General features: G+C 40.0%; 1 protein-coding gene across 1 annotated transcript in view; it reads left to right on the plus strand.

Annotated features, from left to right (window-relative positions):
• ERI3 (ERI1 exoribonuclease family member 3) overlaps window positions 1–26,696 on the plus strand; it is a 3,093,638-nt gene that overhangs the window by 2,867,207 nt on the left and 199,735 nt on the right. Inside the window, exon 6 of the mRNA XM_044085355.1 lies at window positions 15,324–15,426. Coding sequence (XP_043941290.1) covers window positions 15,324–15,426 — 103 coding nt within the window. The remainder of the gene's footprint in view (window positions 1–15,323; window positions 15,427–26,696) is intronic.

Genomic DNA, 26,696 nt, shown 5'->3' on the forward strand with positions numbered 1-26,696 from the left:
GGTCAACAGTGGTATAAAATCAGGCAGACGATGCCATTACATCGGTCTTTCTTGCAGAGGAACCGGAAGCAGAAGCAGTTCGCATGAGTGCCGTTCGGCCACTACCTGAGTTTTCGTTTCCGAATTGAAGTTGAAGTCTTTTAAAGCTAAGTACCCTGTTGGGGATCCTTTTTTCTTGCTCCAACCGATGTAAGAAAAAGTTAACAGTTGTCTCGCCTGTGGAAAGCAAATACCACACCGAGACTTCCATTCTTACTGCGTCCCCTGTTTTGGCCCAGACCACGATGTCCCTCCCTGTCGCTTTTGTGCTTTGTTCAACTCCAGAACTATGCATCGTTGGACCCTTATTGTCGCTAGATATTTTTGCTCTCAGTCCTCGAATTCCGATATGACTTCGGTAAACCATCACACTACCAATCTTCCGAAAGAACATAAGGATAAAGACAGAGACAGACCGCACAGGTGCAAAACTGCCGATGACACTTCCGCTAAACTAGTTGTCAGTTCTCTGGTCCTCAGTGAGGTGCGTTCACAGCCCCTGATACCTGCTTCTGTGGATTCGCAGGCCGCTACCGAGACCCTTTTGTAGTCCAGTATGCCGCGAGACTCTTCTTCGATGAAGGATCCTGTGGATGTCTCTACCTTGGATGGGTCCGGAGCCACTGAGCAGGCACCGGCTCCCGAGGATGTACTTCGCACTACCGCTACTCGACACAGACCAATGAATTATTTTGCGTCTTCAGTTCTTTCTAAAACTACTAAGTTTCTAAGGCCTAGGGTACAAACTACGCCCAAAAAAACAACGACCCAAGCTCAGGTACCTGCTTCCTTGCCTTACTCTCAAATGCTTAAAATGGCAGAAGACCTTATTATGCTTATTAGGGGAAGCCAGGCTACCCCTTCAAAAGAAAAAGAGACTTGTCCCCAGTAGTTTTATCTGAACAGGAGTCCAATGACCCTAATGCTTCTGAATATGAAGATATGCAACCCCTCTCTGCTTATGAGGATTCTGATGCAGAGGAATCCATTCCTTCTGCCTCTCCATCTGAGGATTTTTCATTTGGTAAATCCTTCATACTTTAAGGGAGCATTTCCAATGGGAATGTCAAGACTATCCTCAGTCAAAAAAGAGACTCAGGGAATTCTTAGATTTACCACAGCACAGACCTTTGGCCATTCCTTCTGTCCTGGATGTTGTGGATGATGTTTTTACGGAATCCAGTTTGACTCCTGACACCCTTCCTCCTGCGCCCAGGAACTTGACAGGTACTACAGAGTCCCTGACTCTCACAAATGTCTTTTCAGAAATCCTACTGCTGGCCCAGAGGTCATGTCTCAAGGACCTAAAGGAATTAAAGCAACCTCAGCTAAGAATCCCACCCCCCCGATAGGGATTCCCGAGCTTTAGACAGATGGGGTAAAAATGTATACACCTCTGCTACTCTTGCTATTAGAGCATTAAATTGGCAGTTCCACATGCTGAAATATCAGCAGCATACCATAGAACTCCTTAAACAAAAAATATCTTCCTTTTCTGCTTCTGCAGAAATTAAAGAAATACAAGAGCTAATGCATTCTGCAAGTCAAGTTACTAAGCACACCTTGCAATGTGGCTGTGATGCCCTAGAAGCATCTTGCAAGGCAGCAGTCCCTGGTTTTGTCCTGAGAAGGCATGCTTGGCTTAAGGAACAGACCTTTCCAGGCCATGTCAAGTCCAAATTATTAGAAGGACCATTGAACAAAGACAATTTATTTGGCACTAAGGCAGAAGAGATCTTAAAAAAGATGGAAGAAAATGCTAAATCTATGCAGACAGTTAAAGATTTCATACAGTTCCAGCCTCCGAGGTTCAGTAGGCATTGCCCTTCCAAGCAGTGGTCCTTTCCTGCCCCCTCCAGGCCAGCTCAGCCCAGACCCAGGGGAAACAGACCCTCCAGACAGCAGCCCCAGGGAATGCAGAGATCTAAGCATTGGAGTTCCTCCTCTTCAAAAACAGGGAGTGCAAAGCCACCACCTTATGGTAAGAACTTACAATGACTTTACACTTCTACCCCCTTACCTCTGCCCACCTGCTTGTGCCCCTAAGAGGAAAATTCTCCTTCCATGCAAGTAACTGGTCCTCTATTACCAACGACCGATGGGTCCTCAACATAGTGTCCCAGGTATATAAATTTCCTTTCCACACTCTGCCAACCCCAAAAAGGTTCCCAGATCTTCCTCCAAACCAGTCAGCAGAGGCCAAAAAGCAAGTCCATTCCCTGCTCTACATGAGGCAATACAGCATGTTCCTTTAGAAAAGATAGGTCAAGGTTTCAATTCCAGACTCTTCCTGGTACCCAGAAAAGAAGGCACCTGGCGCCCAGTCCTCATTCTCTCCATTCTAAACACCTTTCTGTTGATACCAAAATTCAAAATGCTCACCCTCCAGCAATGTCTATCTATGCTTTCCAAGGATGCTTGGTTAGCCACCCTAGACCTAAAAGAGGTCTACCTACACATCGTAATCAGGGAATCTTGCAGGAAATATCTACGTTTCAGGGCAGGATCTATGCACTTTCAGTTCTCTGTGCTTCCCTTTGGCTTATCCACTGCTCCCAGCATTTTCACAAAATGCCTGGCTCTAGCCATTGCTTTTTGCAGGCAAAGAAATATTCAAATTTACCACTACTTCGACAATTGCCTGAGTCAGGCAGACAGTCAGGAAAAGCTGTTACAGCACCTGACCTTTGTAAAGGACTTACTGACCTCCCTGGGGTATACTATCAACGAAAAGAAATCAAAACTAGTCCCCACACAAAAAATTGTATTCCTGAGAGCAAGCCTGGACACAGCATCCCAAATGGCATTCCTTACTCCTACGTGACAGACTACTTCTCTCAACTAGCCACCAGAATTCAGTTAACCACAAGGAAAATCCTGCAAGCTCTAGGGTTCATGGCTTCCTGCATCTTACTCATTCCATATGCCAGACTGCATATGAGGAAACTACAATGGTACCTAAAAAGCCTTTGGTGTCAACACTCTCAAGACTTGGAAACTCTCATACCAATGATACCTTGTCTAAGGAAAGATTTTCTTTGGTAGGCAGCAGTTTGCAACCACAGCCAGAGACTTCCCTTCTCACAACCCCACGCCGCCCAGACCCTCACCACAAACGCATTCGACTATGCTTGGGGTGCACACCTTGACGTCAGATGCATTCAGGGTCACTGGAGCCCAAATCAAATGCATCTGCACATCAACCAAAAAGAGATATTAGCTGCTCAGTACGCCCTGACAGCCTTCAGACCCCTATTCTCCCTGGGGCCTCTACTGATCAAGACAGACAACAGCACAGTGATGTGGTATATCAACAAGCAGGGAGAGACACATTCTTATCCTCTTTGCAGGCTCGCCATGACCCTTTGGCACACAGCCTCAGCCATGCAGCTACACCTGCTAGCACAATTCCTGCCAGGTTCTCTAAACTCTCTGGCAGACAACTTAAGCAGAAACGTGCTAGACCCACACGAGTGGCAGCTAGACCACAGCACCTTTAACCTTGTAACCCAGAAATGGGGTACCGTGAAGGTCGACCTGTTTGTCTCCCACTCCAATCATCAGCTCAGGAAATTCTGCACCAGGGAACCTCACAGCAAGTACTGGAAAGTAGATGCCCTATCCTTCCAGTGGGTGAACCTCTCAGTCTATGCATTTCCCCCTCTACCACTCATATCAAGGGTACTGCTCAAAATAAGGGAGGAAAAGCCGAGGGCAGTCCCCTGTCACCCCTGCCACCATGGTACCTACCTCAGATCCCTGCACTCCTGACCCAGGGGAATGGAGAATTCCTGCATCCCCAATTGCAGACCCTCAACCTGGCAGCCTGGCTTATTCCCTGACCACCCCTCTAGCTGCCAACCTAAGCAAACAAGTTCTAGATGTTATACATGAGGCCAGACGCCCCAGCACAAGCAAATCCAGTGTTGACAAGTGGAAAAGGTTTGGCACCTGGATCCAGGCTAAGGGAGCCGGAACAGCACAGCCCTCCCTACCTCTCATCCTTGATTACCTGGCAGACCTACTAAACAGGGCTCTATCCTTCTCTTCTTTTAAAATTCATACCTCTGCCATCCCTGCTCATTACAACACAGAGCCTCCTCTCTTCTTACACCCTCTCATCAAACAGTTCCTAAGAGGGGCTAACAACTTAAGGCCACCCAGAAGAGCTCCTACTACAGCTTGGGACCTTAACTTTGTGCTGGAAAAGCTCTCCCTACCCCCCCATTTGAACCTGCAGCTTCAGCAGAATTAAAATTTCTGTCTTGGAAAACAGCCTTGCTTCTGGCCATCACTTCAGCTAGAAGAGTATCAGAGCTACAAGTACTCATGGCTATAGAGCCCTTCATCATTTTCCATGCTGACAGAGTCTCACTCAGGACTAACCCATCCTTCATGCCTGAAGTGGTGTCCAGTGTGGCTCTCAACCAATCCATACATTTGCCCACCTTCTTCCCTAACCCACAAAACAAGGAGGAAAGGATTCTGCACTCTCTAGATGTGCACAGACAGCTCAGATTCTGTCTGGATAGGATTAAATCTTTCAGAGAAATTGATCAATTGCTAGTCAGTTTTGTAGCAGGAGCAGAGGGCAAAGCCATATCCAAACAAACAATCTCCAAATGGATAGCACACTGCATCAATTTCTGCTACAGACAGCATGGGAAACCACCCCCAAAGGGGGTCAGGACACATTCCACCAAATCAACCTCCACCTCTGCAGCATTTGTCAGAGGGGTCCCTACCAGGGACATCCTGGAGACTGCAACATGGACATCTGTTCATACCTTCACCAAGCATTATCACCTGCCTATCTTTTCCAAATCCAGGGCAGGCTTTGCCATCACAGTCTTACAGGACATCCTAGCCAGCCCACAGTCTTCTTCACTGCCTCCACCCATTTCTTCAGCTTTGGGAATCAGCCCAAATGTGATGACTGCAACAGTGAAACATGAAGAATATAGTACAGTTTATTTATTTATTTATTTTATTTTATTTTACATTTGTTAACCGGGAAAGTCCGACTGGATACATGTGCAGTTTCAGCGGAGGTCCGGGGAGAAAAGCTCCAAATATACATAAAGAAGTGTAATTACAGTGAAGTTCTTATTTTGTATTATAACAACATAGATATATGTTTAATGCTAGATACACACAATTGCATGCTTTTCTAAAGTACAGATAAGGAATAGAAGAAGTAAATAGTTAAGGAGGAAATATATGGAGAATGCATCTGGGAAGAGATTATATCTAGAAAGGGGAACAGTTGTGTACACTTACCATAAATGTAGATGTTCGAGTGTATTCACTGTTGCAGTCCTGGTTTCCCCCCCTCCATCCCCCTTGTCTCTCTCTCTCTCTCCTTACAGGGATTCCTTTTATTTTGGTATTTACATTCTACTGGGGTATTCTTCCACCATAAACTAGCTCCCTATTTGGAGGGCTTCTGACAGTTAGGGCAAGAAAAACTGATGTAATGGTGTCGGCTGCCTGATTTTATACCACTGACGACCTGACGTCAGTCCTGAAGCAACAGCAACTGACGCAGAAATACTAAGCCTCTGGTATTCGGGCCGACTGAGGGCTACCCCTGGCAGGATAACCCAAATGTGATGACTGCAACAGTGAATACACTCGAACATCTACATTTATGGTAAGTGTACACAACTGTACTTTCTACCCATACTTCTGAAAAACATGTTGATTCCATTGATCCGCAATGAGTTAAATATTCGGATAGCTCATTTTAGTGCAATCCCACTGTAAAAGAGAACTTCAAAGGTCCTGGGCATCACCCTTGTTAATACCAGATTTCCTTGACTTCCTTTTCCTTGTTCTGCTGGGTAAGATCATCCTTCTGTATCGCATTTTCTGATTATCTCTGTTTGAATTCTCCTTTGATATGTTCATAATGAAACATAAGCACTTCCTCCTCAAAAATGCAGCTTACATTTGTTAAATGACTTGTACAGTTACCCAAGTCTACCACCCTCCCATTCCATCTACCTACACACACACATTAATCTTCTGTCTCAAAACACCTACTCTAATCAGTAAAAACTCCAGAGCTACTAACTTCAGATTTATACTGTAGCAATGATGTATATAAACTAACTTCTTCCACAGTTTTACTATTTTTGATAGTTATGCTTACTCTTTTTTCTCTCTGAAATACTACTTTGGTGACTATTTCTTTCTTTTTTTGCCCATATTCCATTGTTTCAAACTGAATGGGTATTATGTCTTATAGGTTCATAGTTTCATAGGGGGTTACTAGGCAATTGGCCCTAGGGCCTTTGTAAGCCCACCCATGTTATACCCTTTTTCCCTTATTGACCAAGTTGTGTGGTCTATATTTGCAGCGTGAGTCTATGATCAGCACCGACTGCCCTTATCCCGGTGGGACATAGGTAACACCCCAAGGGTAAATTGATGGTCTACCATCCATTTGTTTAAGTTATGCTTAAATAGGGTCATTGAGTAGCTCTGTTTTACTTCAGTTGGGAGTTTGTTCCAGAGTAGTGGCAGTCTCTGGGAGACAGACATATCTGTCTCTCCAGCATGTCCTGTTAATTTCATAGGTTAGGTTAAGATCCCTAGAGCTAGTGAATCTTGTCCCATTTGACTTGCAGAAGTGCAGCATTTCCATTAGGACAGGTTCCGAGACTGCTTTGTAGGCCTGGCACAAGTTGTGTCTCAACAGCCTATAAGATAAAGAGTAGAGTGACAGAGCCTTCCATCTGTCCATGTAGGTCATGTGTTGAAGGCCCTGAATTTTCTTGAAGAGAAGCCTCTGAGGTCTCTCCAACTGCTGCAGGTGTCTGGTGTGGTACATACAGAAGGGTACGTTGTACTCTATTAGTGGTCTGATGAGGGATGAGTACAGGGGAGTTATAACATCCTTAACTGGGAATGTGATGCTCTTACCTATGAGATGTGCAACGTAGAAGGCCTTCCTTACCACTGTGGACACATGGTGATCGAAGTTAAAGTTGTTGTCAACCTGTGTTCACAAATCTCTGACCACAGGGTTTGAGCTAAGGGGGGGTACTGTTCTAATTTGCATGGAGTTCCTCTTTGCCGAAAGGGATGACAATGTATTGTTTTGCATTTAGTTTAAGTCTATGGCTTTGGCACCAGTCATTTATCTGTGTAAGCCCTTTTTGTAGTATATCACCATCATTGGGAGACTCCGTGATTGCACCTAGTTTGCAGTAATCGGTGAACTTAGTAAGCCACAGGCCATCTATTTTCACCTGGACTTCTGAGAAATAGATTCCAAACAGTAGGGAGCCCAGCACATAACCATGTGGTATACCATTGGTAACTTATCTGCTGTCAGAGGTAAAATCTCCAACTTTGACTGTATGCATTCTGTCAGTGAGCCAGTTGCCTACCCATCTAGTGACATATGGATTAATTCCCAGCTGGGTGAGTTTCTCAATGATGCCTGAGTGGAGGATTTTGTCAAAAGCCTTGGCTAAGACAAGATAGACTGTAAGTACTGTTTTGCCTTAATCCAGGGCTTTAGTGACATTCTTGAAGAAGTCCACCAGGTTTAATAAGCATGATCTATCGTTAACGAAGCCAAATTGGGTTGGGTCAAGAGTTTGAAGGTCACCTATTTCCTTGTTAATAAGGTCCATGATGATTCTCTCCATGGCCTTGCAGATAAGGCTGATTAGGCCTATGGTTCTATAGTTCCCAGGGTCTGTTGATGGGCCCCCTTTGTGCAAGGGAATTACTGTTGCTGTTTTTCACTCTGCTAGGACAAAGCCAATACTTAAACTGTGATCGAAGAGAGTGCCAAATAGTTCCGCTAGGTCCTGTTTTAGACCATTTAGTAGGCAGTTTGGGATGTTATCTAGTCCTATAGAGGCTGTGTTTTTGGCCATGGAGAGTGCGGTTATGACCTGCTCTTTAGAGATACTAGGTAGAGGACTGGTGACAGGTATGCATTGGGTATGTCTGGTGGGGACAGAAGAGTGAAGTTTGCACCAAAACTGTCTGCTAGCAGGTTGGCAATGTCCTCAGGATAAGTATGAGTGGTACCATCCACTACTAGTTCAGCACAAAGCTGGGCCTTCCCTTTTAGATTTCTGATGTAGCTGAATTATTCTCTTAACTGAAATTGTGTTATTTATTCTGTTAAATTCACTTGGTTGCATTGCATATTTGCTGATTTTATACTTTGTAGTTTCTGTTTTATTTTTTTGTTTTTTTTTTTTTATTCCCAGGCTGAACCTGTAAGTGGTTCAAAGAGACCAGTGTTATATCCCAGCTCACAAAGTTTAGTAAAATAAATACATCTCCACCATTTCTCTTATTTTTCTGTCAAGGTAATCCCATAAATCTGCTACTAGAACATTCTCTAATCAAATGTAGTTGTTACAGAATTTTCAGAAATAATTTATCTTTCAGAGAATTTAACGTCGCTTCATGCCCCCTACCACATCTTTGCTACTGTGGCAGTGATATTTTCCTTCAATGTTTCATTTATTTTAATCAACTCTGAGCACATTTGATTTATTTTTCCTCTAGTCTAATGGAAGCCATGTGCTGCACCACAGCTGGAGCTTGAACTGTATTTTATTTATTTATTGACATTTGACTGGGCAAGAAGCCTTTTTTCAGCAGAGGCCTGAGGACAAAAGCTCCAGAAAATACAAAAATAGAGTATATAGGATAGGACATTGTAAAATCCAGAGTAGACTACAGTACACTTTAGAATAACAAAAGGTTACAAATTATTTACAAACAAATAGCATATTAGAAATTAACATAGATAAGACTCAAGGTAGAGAAAGACAAACTATACAAAGAGCAAGTGCATGTAGCAGTTTGATGAACAGCTGCATGATTCTTCCCAGTCAGTGTTTTCTGTTCACCTTTTCTTGATGATTTTCTTTCAGGCTCTCTATGCTTCTTCTTTGCTAGCATCCAGGCAGTGTACTTACTAGCCAGTAACTGAATTTACTAAAACTGGCAGAGTTACTGGCCCTTATCTTTCATTTTTTTCACACTGGGAGAGCTGAAATTAAGCTGTTCATCATAGTGCAGCCATTTTTGATGAGCTTCCTTATAGTTCTTTTACCTTCTTTACAACAGTCATTACTTCAGTTACAGTTGGTTCAGATTTATTTTTGTCAGCCAGTAGCATTAAATTTAGTAAGACCTATGTCTAGGCAATTATGAACCTATGTCCCAGCTCAAAAGAATTATTTCCTTAGTTACAACAATTTGCTTCCCTGACATTATTGACAAAATACTATATAAGGAATGTTTAAAATCTGTCCACTTGTTGCATTCCCAAAATTGATTCCCAGTTACCCTAGTCTTTCTCATCACACCCCCTGCTTTCACTCTCTACCCGAGGAAAAAAAAATTGATTGGGGTAAAAAATATGTTTGAAAACACTTTCAAGCAAAAAAGCCTTCTGGACATAGTTGGTGACTTTGGTGCCATGTCAATGCCTTCATATTGTTCCTTGGTAAATTACCTTTCCAGTCTGTCTTGCTCATCTTTTATACCCGCCTATGATTGATTCTTATAGTTGTCATGCAGTGCTTTATATACTCTACTGATTATCCTTTTTTTAATAGCTGCTTCTCTTGTTGAATCAACCAAAGGCCCTACCAAAGTGGCCTTTCACTTACTGGTCCCCGTTCCTTTTTGTTTACATATATTCTTTTATCAGTCCGTGTGGAAGGCTCTCCAACCTGCAGCCCAGACCTGCTTGGCTTCATTTCACTCTGAATCTTTTCTCCATAGTTATTTGCTCCCCTCTCTTGGTTTCTTTACTAATTTTCTCCAGTAAATTCCAGCTGCCTTCATGTCTATTTTTTGTACCCTTACTTACAGTCATCCTTTTTATCAAAGATCTCCTTTCGCCATTGCCGTGTTGATATCATTTTTAGAATACTCTCTGCTACTTCGTGTGTAGAATGTTTTGTATGGTTGTTTTTATTCTGCATAAGAATCTTTATCCAAAATCCTACTCTGTCCTTATTTGTTGAACTCCCCCTCCAGTTTTATCATCACCCCTTCCACTTTGATTTATAACCTTCTGCTAGTGTTATGTATATGAACTTAACTGCATAGCTGTAAATCTGGTAATCCTGAACAGTCTTACTTTATCTACAGAATCAACTTTTCCAATTAACTCTTGCCCATTTCCCCTCCCAAAAAATCATGTACTTCTTTTTTAATTACCATTCACAACTTCTCCATTGGATGATAAAAATATACCTGACCTATATATAAAATTAAAGGGATTAAAAACATTCTCTTTGCTTGTAACTTACTGTCCGTATCCACATGCAAGACCTTCCAATTCCTCAGTTTTTCTGTTATCTTTTGTGTAGTCTCGTCCAGCACATCCTTATCTGCCATAACAGAATATTTTTTTTAATTCATATACCTAAATACTTCCATCTTGCTATGTCCCCATATTACTGAACCAGTTCATGTATGGGTATGTAATTTACTTCTTTAGCCTTTGTTTTCTTCATTAATTTTATACTCCAGAAAGACTTGGAATTGTGTCAGAATATTCCAGAACCCCAAAATGTATTTTTCAGGATTTATCAAATTCAAAATAATATCACCAGCAAGTAAAGCTAACTATTCTTGAGTACCATACCAGATATATCCTTAAATTATGAGTTCCTTATTTTCTTTGCCAGTGAATCTAAGTACAAAGCAAATGACAAATCAGAAAGAAGACACCTCTGCCTGGTTCCTCTATTCAAGCACAACTTGCTAGAGAGGAACCCTTTCACACTAATTCCTGCCTCTGACCATGTGTATATCATCCTAATTAGCTTTTTTATTCTATCAGGAAATGTAAATGGTGCCATTGGCCTACTCAGAAAACCCTAACTAACTCTATTGAATGATTTCTTTGCATCAAGACCCACCTTGTCTTCTTACATTCTGCTTCCCTCTGGGTCACATTGTTTTAATTTTAAAATCTTTTATTTCCAGAAATATTAATTCAAACAAGTTTAATAATATCAAATGCATGCACAATCTGTGTACATCTTACATTTTCAATTGTATTGCTTTTAGTAAACACACAATGAGATAAAGAAACCATTCCATATTACCTCCTCCTAGAAATAAAATACAGTTAAAAAATGTACAATGACGCCCATACCCAGAGTAATATATCATTGTAATGACAGAAGCAAATTTCTTTCCAGTCATTATTTCCTACAAATTGATCAGGATGGTAAGTGTCCCCTTTAGAGTCTTCTCTCAATAGTCTGTCCAATGTTGTTCCTGCTGTGCATATATTGAATTAGCTCCCATTTACTGTACTTGCTGATTGTAAGCTTTCATTTCATGCTTGTTTTCAATTCATCTCCTTAATTTCTTCTATTATACACTCAACATCTTATATTGTTGATTTGTGTCTGGTCTTTAATTTTCTCCTGATTACTTTTTAGCAACCAGTAGTAATAAGCTTGTTAGCACCAAATCACATTTTGAAACTACTGTTGCAGTCTCATTTATTTAGTTGAAATCAATTGTCTGTTATCTTAGTGGCTACCATGTAAACACCGTATTTAAAATCATTTAGACTACTACTCTCCCCAAACATATGTACCCAACTTCCCCCTAGCTCCCTCTGTGTACTGCAAATGTGTATCATACTTCTGTGGGAACATAAGAGCTAACCTGGCTGGAGTATAAAAGTACTTGTGCAAACATTATATTTAAAAACCTCTAGGTTTTGTGGCATACCTAGAATTAATGCCCATCTCTGACCATTCTTTTGACCAGGATTTGTCTTGACTATATTCCAAACAAATATATTTTAAACTTTTTGCTTGAGCCTATCTTAGCTCTATTCTAGCTCTATATATTAATAGTTTCAGCTTATCTAGCTTCCCAGATATATTCTACTGTCCTCTGATACTAGTTCGCTACTATCATGTGCAAAGCTCCTATCTCTACACCTCTTACCTGTGTATGTTAAGTAGTCTCTAGGATGGAGAATGAATTGTTCTTTTGCTTCCCTCCAGTCTAACACCTTTCCACCACTTAGCAACCTTTACCAGAGCATAGGTTCTGTATGTCTAGTTTTCAATTCTGGATTGGTGTCAAAGAAAAGGCATTTCATCACTTCAGTTTTTCAATCATTAACCTTGTCAAGATAATCTACCGTTTCTTTCTTTGTTTCCTTAACTTGCTGTTGATACCCAGAGCCACCCCCCACTGTGATATTGACATAGTTCCTGCAGTATTGTAATAAAGTGGCTGTATTTATCATGGCTCCTATTCCATATTTCCCCCAGTTGTTATTTTTTCATGCTTTATTTTTCCTATGTAGCTGTCCCAGATTTTTGCTAGTCATTCAGCCCCATCTGTATATTCTCTAGTAGACATTCTGTAACTCAGGTTGAGAAACTTTTTTTTTTTATTTGAGTTTGATACGTATGTGGAAGATTGCCACTGCCTATGTAGTGACTGTTGATCTAGTTGGATTGGCCATACTCTGACAACAGGATTGAGTGGGTGTACAAGGCACATAACATGAATGTGTTACTTTGTTATCTAAAATCTATCTAGTCAAGCCCAGGTGGAGTATCTGCCTGAATATTATGTAAATTCATTATAACCTGTTTGGGTCTCCAAGACATCTAAAACCAAACAGTCTCATATATTTTTCTAAGAATTGACCTTTTTGTATTGTGTGTTCTAGGACTTCCTGAGACTTCATTTTTATTTCCTAATAGATTCCAGTCTCCTCCTGTTGTTAAAATTTCTCTGTGCATTCCCATAATTTCATCCAATATTTGTTGTATCTCTTGCTTACTGGCTTTGGGGGGGGGGGACAGGTAAACCAATGCTGTTGTAACATACAGACCTTGCCAAATCCACTTGATTGTAATATATCTCCTCTGCCTATCTTTTTTACTCCTCCATTTTATTCCTTGCACCTTTTTATTGACAGCATAACCCCTTGCTTTCTTTTATTTTCAACCCCCTCAAAGAAACTTAGTTTACTCTTCAGTCTTATGCGCTCCTCATTCTCCTTTTTATTGAGTTGGATTTCTTGCAGCAATGCAATGAATATTGCATCCTTTTGAATACAAGCTAATATTCTCCTCCTTTTCTTCATTTTCTACCAGTCTGTTCATATTCTGTGATAGCAGTCTGAACATCATCTATTATAAGTTATGCCTACATCTCTCAAATATTTCCTATGCATTAACCAGTGGACAACATACTTTATAATTTCTTTGACCATGCTTAGATCCATTTACTCCTAAAGTCCATTAAACTTAGCATGTTGATTTAATATTTCTTTTTGAGTCTCTGGATTCCTAGAATGTATTAAAGATATCCTCCCCAGAGTTGAACCCAACAACAAACCTTATTCAGAACCATATACAAAGCAACAGTTGTCTTCTATTTGAGTATTGAGCTATTTGCCCTCTAGATCATCATTGTTCTATAAATGTTGTCAAAGGTTTGCATCCTGTTCACAAAACCACATTGATCTGTATCTATCAATTTCGTAGCACCTTTGCCACTTTATAATCATGATTTGAAACTGAAATTGATCTTTATGAAGCTGGTTCTGAAAGGTCCTTGCCCTCTTTGGGTCATACAGCCTAATTCTGTGGTAGCTTTCTTTTAAGATCCTGGTACTTCCCCACCTTTTAAAATGTTGTTAAACAAATTCTGCCAGACCTTTATCCTTTTCTTCACTCCCAAATTCTAAACTTTCACAGGAGTATCATCTATTCCTCAGTAGTTGCCTGCTGATTGATTATACTTCACCGTTTTTATATAATCTTTTTCCTCTGTTAGCTATTAATTGTTGTCTCTTATCATCCTCCAACTTTGGCATAATTGTCTTCCATGAATATTTCCATTTGTTTCTTTTTTTGGTTTCCACATTTGTCTGCTTTATATACATTTTCATAGAATTTCCAAAGTATCTCTTAATATCTGGTCATTTTTCTTGTCATAAGCTGCTTAGGTTTTATAACACCCCTTTCTACTTTCTGTTGTATAAGTTACTGTGCTAATAGTTTTTGTCTGCAGAGGTTGCTTAAAATAAACTTTTATAAACTCATGCATATTACCCTAAATATGCTTTTCTTTTCCCTTTAGCACTCTGCAGTTGCTCCTGTTATTGTTCTGTGAGATTCCCTTTATTTTGCAATACTTTATCATTTATCAAGCTTTCTAAATAGTTCCAAATATTACTTTCCCATATGCTTTGTTTTAATTCTACCCTGTTTTTAAAGTCCATTTTCATTCTATCCCACTTACTAGGTAGCCCTTCTGAATCAGTTTTGACCTTCCTAATAACTCTTGAGTAATTTCCACTACCCATTCCTTAAATTCCTCACCTTTTAACAGATAAGTAAAATGTGCTGTTATCTCATTTTTACTTCATTATGCTGCATCTTTTTCTTGGTTCTTATTGGTGCATGATCTGAAGTAATTATCAGATGCATGTCACAGCTCACATGCTATTGTAAAATATAATTTCTGTCCACGGTAGCCCAGTTATTGTACATTAAGGAATATTATATATGTTCTGAGTTCCTACTACTGAATTCACATCTTCAGTACCAAATATGCTCATATATTTCTTCAGAAATCTACCCTTTTTTTGTTTTATTTCCCTTCTGGGTCCCCTGATATTGTCTACATTATTGCAAACCAAACTCCATCTCATGGATTCAGAAATCCAAACAAAATAGATATGCAAGACAATTTTAAGTACATGTCAGCACAGCAAACAAAAGTATTGAAATGTAGACAGATGAGTAAGAGCAATGATCTCCCTGGACCTCTTTTCAAACTCAGCCTGGAAGTGTCGTCTGCCTAAGTGACTTGCTCAGAGTCACACAGTTAGGCAATGATGACTGAGGGTATCAAACCTTGTACCACTGGACCACAGAAATCAGCTCCTTAATCTTCTAAGCCAACTGCCAGACACAAACATACATTTGGTTGAGCTGATACAGTGATTCGTAATAGTAATATGCATTGTAATACAACTGTGGTCCATGCATTTTATTTACAGAATAGAACATGCAGTCTATTTACAGCATAAAAAAGGATGGGAAGATGGTGATAATAGGAAAGCAAAATAGAGAAGCCAGTAATTCTGTGTGTGTGTCCTTTCTACTTAAGTGAGCATCAACAAGAGATTATTTAGTAAATTTAAGGAATAATATATACATATTTATTGGATAGGTCTGAGAATATCTGAGATCTGTCTTTTAATGCTCTTTTCTGTTTTTATCCTTAAGGTCTATGCCAGCACAACAGGAATATGGCCTAGAAAGAATGATCTCATTTCGATGATCCATGGACTGCAGTTAAAACATGTTGGGCGGCACCACAGTGGAATTGGTCAGTGATAATATCTTTGATACCTTCTTGAATCATTTTTTCTTATGTGTTTTTTAATCCCAAAAAGGTTCTATTAACAGAGCTCCATGACCCCCTTCTCCCCACATCTTTCCCTCAGTGTGGCCATTTCTGTGTAGAGACCTTTAAGCTGCAGAAGCTGGTTACAATGCAGCATCTTCCTTGGTGCCTTGTGGAAACCCTAACCCCTTCCTTAGATATATGTTGAATTCTGAACATGGTATATAATAACCCACAAATCCACATAGCCTTTCTAGCTATAGTGCAGCCTGCAACTTAGTTGTTCAAGTGCGCAATTAAAAGTCTGATTCTTGCAGCCTCCACCTTGTGGTACTCAAGCAGTGACAGTTGGTAACAGCAGTCTTCAGAAGGGTTAGCCATCAGTGACCCCCCCCCCCCACACACACACACACACACACACAGCTCCAGCAGTTGTTCATAACTGTCAGACCTATAACACTGAAACACATCAGAATGCAAGATTGCTTATGGAAGGAAGCATGTCTACCCAAATAGTTAGAATTTCTTGGAATGAGCTGCATGCTGTGGAAACCTACATGATAGGCCTCAGTTCTAAACTGTCACTGGGAATCCAAGCAAACTAGACCACTTCTGTCTTAATCTGTTCTGTATAAGGCCTTTCATATTTTGCATCTGAGTATGCCTCTTACTTTACCACGTGCTTGTTATCCCAACCCTGTCTCCTAGTCATTAGTAGATATGTTACCCAACTGAGGTTCATATTGGTTCCGAAACAAGACACTTAACATGTCTCTCAAAACCTTAACTAAACTTCTGTAAATTAAACAATGTGTGTGTTGGAAACTGAAAGTTGGTCAACTCTGCTGCCATGATAATAATATTCCTGACCTTTTCTGCTCTCAGTATTTCAGCTTGCTCTGCTTTAGTATCCAGTGATGCAAATATCTCAGATCTTGGTCTTTTATTAAAATAAAAAACTTGTGTAGGTCATACCACATCCTCCTGCCTTCCATTGCCTATCATTCTCAATGGCCAAAACAATCCTTTTGAGACTGCTGCAAAAAAGTATTCTTACCTGACTGACTTCATTATATTCTACTATATCACACATCTGAATCCCCCCTCTCTCTGTGGCTAATCTCCAAATGTCTTCCAAGATGCCATTGCACATTCTGTATTTCCTTAAACAAGATACTGTCAGCTACAGCGCTGTCCAGTATGCCAAAAATCTGGCAGTTCCCATTACTTTAGGAGAGTAGGTCTATGTCAAGCTAATTTAAGCCTTACTATTTTGACATACATTATTCACAGCCATCTTACTCAGCTTAGGAAAGCACTTGTGGTCTGAGTGCAGTGGCAGCATATAAAGACAGTGTTGTAAAATAAATATTTGGAGCCCAACAGTATAATGGCCAAAGCGCAGCAACTCAGCCCACCATTTCTGGATGAGCCCCTAAAACTTTACCAGCACTTTTTCATAAGTGACAGATGCAGTCTCTGGAACTGTAGGAAGGTCCAGTAACTTTGAACCTCTGGAAGGAGTGCAAACCTCTGATCAAGGGCAGTTGTGTCAGTAAAGTCAAGGAAACATTGTGCCTGCAAGTTGGAGGCACTGTATGTTTCCCAGTCTATCGACAGGTAATTAAAGTCTGCCATGAATAGTGTGTTTGGTAGGATGGAGAGTGCTTCTGGTAGTCTAGATAAGAGTTTTGGGATTCTTTTGGCATAGATGGTGACCTATGGCTTGCTAAGATATAGTAAGGAACTCTGACTTGAATGTGGATGAACTACAGTTTATCATCCTGTTTAACCAACAATGAGTTAAGTTACACTTGTTGCTAATGTAGATTGAGACATCTCCACCTCTAGTCCTTGTCTGCATAGCTGATGGTCTAAATGTCTGGAAGGCATTCTACCTTTGTACTGCCAGAGTTCTTTCTACAACTTTAAATCATGTATCGGTAATAGCACAGAAGTCTGTGTTCTCCAGTGAGGAGAGCTTGGAGTGTGTGGAGTTGTTAAGGCTCTTAGCACTGAGCAGTAACACCTTTATATTCCTTTGGATTTTATTTGCTACTTCAGTAGGTTTCTCACTTTGGCGTTGCCTAAAAAATATCTAAGGGGATGGATAAAGTAATAGCCCCAGTCCAGAAGTCAGGGGGGGGGCACATGCAGGGCATCTTTGGCAAAGAAATGTGGTCTGTCACCAGGGTGACAGATATTGAATCCCCATGAACTGACACCAGGAACAGCCAGTTGTTAAAGTCAGTTATTTTTTGTTTATACTGTGGCATCATACTTGGTGAAGGCAGAATGCTGCTCATTGCAAAGCATATACCAGTCTGAGACATATATTCAGAGAAGTCCAAAATGTCTCTCCATATAGTCCAGAGAGGTATGTCTCAGGTCATTTAGGCCCACATGGACTATGATAGAATCATTCTGGTACCTGTAGTGCAAAGACTTGACTGTATGTGTAACTTGGTGGATCCTGGCTCCAGATAAACAAGGACAGTAATCTTGTCCGGTCTGGTGAATGGGGCATCTGTGTGTTGAACAGTGGAGTTCCCTATGACAGGAGTCCTGGGTAAATTGTTTGCTTGCATTATGGGCTTTGTTTTTCCAGGTCCATTGGGTGCAAGCTTATGTAAGGTGCTTGGTGTTGCTTTTGGTTTGTACTTTACAGATTAATGAGGATAGGCTTTGCCATTTTCAGACTTTAGGAGGTCTTTGAAGTCTGGGTAGTTTACTTTTTAGTGGTTCAGCATAAAATGGTCTATGTGTATAGTAGACACTATGTGTAGTATATGTAGTGTGTGTATTCATGACAGCCTCATTTTTAAGTGAGTTTTTGCTTCCAATGTAGTTGTGTATCTACATATCTCACATACTGTGTTGGTTCCTTTAAGTATTAAAAGGGTGTCTGTGAACCTGAGACAATTGCTACATCATCTCGGGATGCCCATATCTAGCAAGCTGGCTATGGAGACATTTGGAAATTACGTACCCTTATTGTCCAGGCTTGTATTAGGCTGGGTCATTAGGGTATGAGGGCTAGGTTTTACAGAGGTCTCCTATGTAGGTCTCTAGGGTTAAGGACTACAGTTGAATAGTACTAGGGTATGCTATAAGGTAGTGCTATGATATGTTATTAGTGCTGTCTGAAATGCAAGCTAGCTGCTCTGAGTTTAACTGCACACAGTCTTTCATTAAATTACAGTTTGCAGTCCTAATACTAATTTTATAGGTAGACTTAACTTTGGAGTCACTTTTGTCTGTATAGGGTACTGCCAACTGCCACTGGATGGTGAGCAGCTCTGTACAAACACTCCTAATTTGTAGAAGCAGAAATGAAAGTGATATCTAACTCCTTAGCCCTGTGACCAATAAAATGACTATACTTTGAATCCCTCCTGGTGTGCTTCCCAGCTCATATAAACCAGGCAACAGCTTCTGCCACAAGATGGATGACTATAGTCCTCTTAATGTAAAAGCACAGCAAAAAAGGACCCTCAAGTGCAGAACAAAAACAACTTATTCCCTAGCTAAATCACCCCTCTACAAGGCAATTACAACACAAAATATAAGTACCAAATGGTGAAGGAGAAAATGTGATTTGTAGCAAAAAATACACTTTAAATGCTCAGAAAATTGCAAAATACAAGCAGCGATTACTTTAACAGTGAAAACACACCAAACAGCTATGGTCCCAGAGAAAAAAGAAGAAGAAATGGCACGTTAAACTAGCAAGACAGTCACTTTAACATCAGGGTGCTTTTATTTATTCAAACAAAGTGACGTAATTGGTTAATGTTAACCACCTGTTTTTATATAAAGAAGGGTTTTCTTCTATTTGAATTTGTTTCTGATGAAGTTTGCTGTCAGGCTTACGAAAAGCGCTTAAAACAGTTTCATTAAATAGTTAAATTTTACTATTTCTGCGGACTGTCTTGCTAGTTTACCGTGCCATTTCTTCTTCTTTTTTACTCAGTCTGGTTGCCGTTCTGTGTTTTTAGTTTGCTATGGTCCCAGAGAAAGCAGACTTGTAAGTCCACTGTCATTTGCTTAAAGTTTAATGTGATGAGCGGTTTCATCCACAGAATTAATTGACTTCATCAGATAAAAAAACAGCTAAGATCAATGGTTTAAATATCCCTTCAACTTAAATCACATCACATACAGCATGGTGACAGCACAAAATCGTACTTAAAGTGACAAGCTCTAAAAACTCAAACATATACTAAACTGCCTTATAAAAATCTAAGTAAAACTGATTTAAAATAGTATGAATACTCATAATAATTTAATTTAAATTTGTACTAGATAATAAAAAAATTTTGAAAAGCAGACACAACAGTAAATTACTAGTAAGAAGTATTATTGTAAAATTCATCTCAGTAATGCTTTCAGTTTCAAGACACAGCTAATAGAGGAATAATCATTCAGTCCTAGCCAGATGCAGGTGTTCAGCAAAGTCTGCCACTATAATTCCCTTTTCTCAAGCATATCTATTATCCTTCCCTCACATTTCTGGTAACTTTTTCTACTATCATGAATTTAAAATTATGCTCAGGATACATCTGAATGTGCTTTAAAAGTGCACTGGTCATTTTATTTCTCTTAATGTCATATTCATATTCATATATACGTTCTCTTAGTTTTCGTTTTGTCTTTCCTATATAGAAACACGAACAAAGTTGACATTGGACAGTGCAGTGGTGCAGCGGTTGCATTGTCGTCTCACAGCAAGAGGTTCCTCCTTTCGATTCTCAGCTGGGGTGCCTTCTGTGCGGAGCCTGCATGTCCACCCTGCGTTCATGTGGTTTTCCTCTAGCTGCTCTGGTTTCCTCTCATGTTACAAAGACGTGCATCTGGAACATTTCTCCCTGGGCCTCCGCTGAAAATTGGCTTCATTCGAAGTTGGACTTTCCCAGTAAATAAATGTTAATAAATAAATAAATATAAGTAAAGCAATGTAAGCTATTTCTGTAGTGTCACAGTTATATCTCCCTTACAAATGGAATTTATTAACAAAAATAGTGAAATAACCCCCCCCCCCCCGTTTTGATGTATTTTCAAAAATTGCAGTGCTCACATTTCTTCATACCAGGGATGACTGTACAAGTTTCATTACCATTTATGCTCTCAAACATATTTTTTAAAATGAATTCCCTTTACAGGCTAAACACTGATAAACATGTCTTGCAGTCCACAGAAGCCCTCAATCTCTTTTACATGCTAAAATCTTGTTCACAATAGAGTTTATATTTGTTTAATTTTATTAAACGTTTTCTTATTTGTTCTAACATAACCAAAGCGCTAAGGCACTGAAAATGTGGAGACATAGGTCGGAATCTTACTTACCAGGTAACCCCAAGCAAACCATTGAAATTCCCTGTACTTTCAGGCTGCATTTGGAAAGAGGCTTGTGTATTGTTTGTGGGAATACACACTACCTTTGTGTGTCTCACTACATTAGATCCATTTCATGCTCTGTTTTTCATCGTATTTCCATCCTTTTGAATGTCAGAGTTCCTCATGTTTAATTTCAACACAATGGCTGTTTTTACTGTGTTATGGTTTACTTTATGTTTATTATTTTTTTAAATTTATTATTATTTATTTAGGCCTCAACTGCTAAGGAAAGGGATTGACCAGCTTTACAAGTTATTGGTTCCCCTTTCTTCATGGCTTTGTGACAGCGAGTTGGTGTATGCAACCTGAGAACACTGCTGCCTTGGCAGAACTGTTCACAGAAACCCTATACAAGCATGTTAATTGCTACATAGAGGCAGCTGTACCCACCAAGAAGTACAGAACTACCTCAAAAAACAAGCCACCCTGGTGGAATCACAAATTCAATAGACTGTATAACAGGAGGAAGAAAATCATTACATAAATTTGGAGGTGTAGCACCCAGCAGTGTAAAAGCACTCTCATCAAACTAAACAAACAACTCGGAGGACAAATAAAGTCTACCAAAGTCATATTTGAGGTATGTTTGGCCTCCCAGACCAAGGACAACCAGAAAGCATTATTTAGCTATGTCCACACCCTCAAAGGCAATACTCAGTTGTGTGCAGAGCTCATTGTGAATGGAGCCACCTATACTGAACCAGAAGATATAGCAATCCTACTGGTTGATAAATTCAGCTCCAGCTTTACCTCTCTCTCCCCCTCAACCTTCCCTCAGGAAATATCATCAAATATAACTCCCCTTACTATCACTAGGAAACAGGACCTTAATGCTCTCTCTAAGACCAAGAACACTGCATCAGTGGGCCCAGACAATATCCCAGGATGCCTTTTAATAGCATGAAACATGACCTATCAGGGTCTCTGGACTTACTATTTAACTGTAGCCTCCAAAGTGGCTTTGTGCCTCATGAATGGAGAAAGGCAATAGTCATCCCGCTGCACAAAGCTGGGTCGTCTACAGACCCTGGAAACTACAGACCCATAAGTCTCACTAGTCTTATATGTAAAGCCATGGAAAGAATTATCATAGAGATGATCAGTAGAGATATAGCAAACTCCAGACATTGGACCCAACCCAGTTTGGTTTCGTCAAGGGCAGCTCATGCCTAAATTGTTCACACTGCCTACCTTGACCTGGCCAGGGCATTAGGCACAATACCCCACTCGGGCATTGTTGACAAACTCATGAGGTTAGGTACAAACCCGTATGTCACCCGGTGGATAGCCAGCTGGCTCACAGACAGGACCCAGGCAGTTAGAACTGGGGAGTCCACCTCTACAAAGAGGCCAGTCACAAGTGGAGTCCCTCAGGGATCAGTCCTTGGACCGCTCCTTTTTGGCATTTACTTCTCAGAAGTCAAGGCCAATGTCATTGGTGTCTGACTGACTAAATTTGCAAATGATTGCAAATTAGGACCTGTCATTGAATTTCACACTGACACAAATGTTCTCCAAGAGGGGCTGACACAGACAAACAACTGGTATCAGAGACATGGACTAAAACTATATGCCAAGAAATGCATAATAGTATCCTTTGGGAAGTCATCCATCCCTGGTAACTATCATATTGGCAACACATCACTTAGAGCTGACCCAGTAGTCAGGGACTTAGGGACTCACATAGATAGCAATCTAGCCTTTGACCATCACATGTCTACAGTGGTGAGGAAATTATTCTATGCTGCACAACTTATAAACAAAGGTATGGCATATGAGTCCAAGGAAGTCATTGTTCCACTGTATTCGGCATTCATCAGACCTATCACCTATCACTACCCCCTTTGGTATGTACTTAACCAGGCATATCCAACAATTGGAACATCCACAGAGGTTCCACACTAAAATAATACAGGGCATAAGTAAAATGTCCTATACAGACCGCCTCAAGGCCCTATCCCTATATTCTGTCTCCTGCAGGCTTTTGAGGAGAGATCTATGCCTGGCATACAGGCCATTGTCAGACCCCACTCTAATGGACCTCCTCCAGATCCACAAAACAAGCAGTGCCAGAATTACCCATTCTAAAGACTTAAACCTTGCCTGTGATATAAATAGGACCTGCTGGAGAGATAGGTATGTATTCCAGAGACTACCTCATCTATAGAACAGGCTCCCCATCCATGTGAAGCAAAGTTCCTCCCTAACCCAATTCAACTGCAGCTTGGACAATTTGGATGGGAAACTGGAAATTCATCCCTGGTTTGGGACCTATGTCTGTAATGGACACAGGTAACCTGTAAATGGTTCATATCCCAGGCCCATGCTTACACTTATCAAGAGTATCAGAACTTGTCAGAGATTTGGGATGCATGGCTAGGCTTAAAAAGGCCCTTGTGGTCATTAGCCTAGTAAACACTTATGAACCTATAAACCTATAAGGGAAAGTGTGGGGTGCAGGCAGAGCTTGCTTTCTGAAAAAAACATTTTTTTTTCTTGTTCTGAATGACTTTTCTTTTACAAAGAGTTGAGATTTTGATGGTGTGGGTATTTAATGTAGTGGAACTTGATGAGATAGGGTAGCCCCTTGTCTGTAAATTACAGATAAATAATTTCCCTTTTCTTGCATTATTCAGAACACTCTAAGATGGTTACTGATACGGATAACAAGAGTCCTTACATTTGGTTTGCTACTGATTGCCAAAGGGTTGTAATGTAATTATAATGTAGAATACAACTGAATTTCTCACCTTACTTTCATGTACTGTAAGATACAGCTAGGTATCATTTCTGTTGCAGAATGTTTGCCCTCTGAGAAAACCAAATGAATGAACAAACCATCAGAAGCTGTTGCATTACAGTCATAATGTTCTCAAAACTGGTTGGACTGATGTCTGTACTTTCTGACATGATGTCTTTGGATGGGTTACATATTAGTCTTCCTTAACAAACTAAGTGCTTATGTATTAGTCAGTTCTTTTAGCAAAGAATGGCCTTGTGATGAATACAAGCCAGCTATATACTGACTGAGAGTGTTAACTTCTTGCTTGCCTTCTGTCCTTCAATATTTCTGGCATGGGCTGGCTGCTCCCCTGGGTCCTTTAAAGAGCCCGGGTACATGGATCTTATTTGAGAGTTCATTTCACATAAAGGCCTTGAGGACAAGGGATCTGCTGTATGGCCAATTTTCTTTAGAAAACTGCATGTTCCCAGGACCTCTGCTATAGTTAGACAGAACTGGAAGTAATATTCTTTACGTTTCAGTATTTTAGCAGTTAAAAGCGACTCACTCATACCTCCAAAAACAGAAATAGTCAAAATCATTAGTTGGACTGTAGAGTATAAGCTAGAGGTACCATATTTATCTGGATCAGATACATAAAATACTTTGCAGACAGACCAAGAGAGATGATCATAGTTCAGGCTCACAGGTTGTAAACTTACAACCGTTGTGAACTTTGGTTTCTTCTTGATTTAGTAATGCATCTGATAGTATCAGAAGATTTCATTTCTACTGCAGGAGTAATTAGTCATTTTACATCAGTTTCATACCAGCAGATTGAGTCACATTTGCTGTTGCTTTGAGATGCATATAACATATTGGTGATCACATTTTACAAGAATGGTATTTGAAGCTTGCAATGTTTTCCTGAGACTTATCATGACAAAATATTGCTAGTAAGGGAACATTGTCTAGATTAAAACACTTTGGCTTCTTCCAGAATCTTAATTTGCTAGGTATGTCTTTTCATAAACTAATGTTACACTCAGAATTCATAAGACTCATTGAGACATTCATATTTCCACAGAGTAATGCATATGTTGATACTATAGCTGTATGACCATTTGTTAATTTATTGTATGTGCTGACATATCCATAATGTTGGGATTACACCCACTGTCACTGTTGCAACTCTACAGGTTTTAGCTGCATTTGTGAATCTTCTCTCATTTTTCTCATCTCTGCAGGCTTGCTTTCCTAGAGGTGGGGTTAAGTCTCTCCATGTTTCATGTCTGACTTCCATAAACGTCACAACAGCTACATTTTGAATGCTTCAGATGTGGTTGCTTTGACAGTGGCTGTTGACAAACGTTACATTCAAGCCCCTTTTTCTTTGAAATGGAAGCACTTTCCTTATGGGATACTTCATGTCGTTTAGCTTTTAGGACTTTTCACTTGCCTGTTGATTGATATTAATTAATAGTGGTGAATTTTCTCATTTTTAGTCTGCAATATCTCAGTAATATTGAGACATAAACTTTGTCTGTTTCATCCATAAGAATGTTTACATAGTATTAAATGTGTTCAGCATGGCTTTTTTTTTGCATTTGAGCACAAGCCAAACCATCAAAAGCTATGCTGAATGAAGGTGTGTTGGTACAGCTTTTGATTGTTTGTCAAGTAAATTTTTTTTATGCATGGTAATGTTCACATACTTCCATGTAAGATCTTCATTCCCTGTACCCTCCACAGATGCATTATAATCCTCTCTAATGTGGCTGCAGCTGTGGGCAAAGGCGGTGCCACTAGTACAGTGTTCCAGTTTGATAAATGTGCAGTTTGGCCAATGAGCTTTATTGTACACCTGACTGCCTTGATAGTCTGGTACCACAGTTCAGCACACCTGTGGAACATGTCCTGCAAATAAGATACACCTTCTTCAGTCCCCTCCGACACTGCAATTCAGTCTCAGTCCACATATTTTGTTCCTGTTCCTTGTAGGTGGCTGCAGCTTATAAACTGTGTTTGTCATGAAAAGCAAAACCTTAATTGCCATTACATTTGATTTAATACATTTGAACCAGAGCTGTGATGTATGTTTATTGTTGGGTTGCTGAAAGGATAAGGTGTTTTGACTTTAACTTAATGAATAAGAACACACCATGCTAAGGATGCATTACACCACACTTTAGATGCATATAATAGCTATTACGTTTGTTACATGGTGAGCTGTTGACAGTTTTGCAGGCTGTTTTTCACTTTGACTGGCAGACAGGTGCATTTACTTTTAAACAATGTGTGGTCATATGTCTAACCAGATCTGTGTTAGAATGAAAAAAATGTCCAAAATACTGACATTCATAACTGATGCCAAATGAATGAAAAGGCTCAATGTCGAATTGCCACAAACTTGAAAAAAAAAATATTGCAGAGTGCAATTGGGCAGGTGTCTGAGATCACAGTTCAGCTGGGGTTTTGCCCATTCTAAGCTGTAGTGTGATCTCTGAGTTTGTATTTTTAAGCAGAAGGGGTGTGGGAGGTGTTGGGGGGGGGGAGGGGGCTTGCCCAACTGCAAAAATGTGTTGGTGATATTTTTAGTTTTGAGTTTGTAGTACTTATGTATTGTGCCTTTTCACTCATTTGAGACCAGTGTTATGAACACTGATGTTTTAGACATTCAACATTCTAACAAGGAACCATGGTTAACCAGCTGCATTATTTTCTTTAATTAGAAGGGATTTTTAGGGATTGTTATGTATAACTATTACTACACCAGGAGAAATACAGTTTTGTATCATGGCCTTCCTGTATTTAAGGCCTGTTTCATGTACAACCTCCTAACAATGAGAGTATCTTTCTGATGGTGCTGATTAAGATTTGTTCTGTAGGTGTGTGTCATGATATATGAGATACCTTTGATAATGCCAGATTCCTGATATGGAATAGTTGATTTTCAAGATCTATAGATTTATGCTATTTTTTTTTTAATCCAGCGTACCTCAGCTTGGGATAGTTTGTCTTTTGTCACAGAAACCTCTGTGACCTTTCAGTCTCTCAGGGATTTTGTTTATATGTGTGATCCCTGACAGAACTGAAGATGACAAAGAAATGTTCATACTGGTGTATAGGGGTT

The sequence above is a fragment of the Protopterus annectens genome, chromosome 10.part0, assembly GCF_019279795.1.
Source record: "Protopterus annectens isolate FY-2018-M chromosome 10.part0, PAN1.0, whole genome shotgun sequence".
Lineage (NCBI taxonomy): Eukaryota > Metazoa > Chordata > Ceratodontiformes > Protopteridae > Protopterus > Protopterus annectens.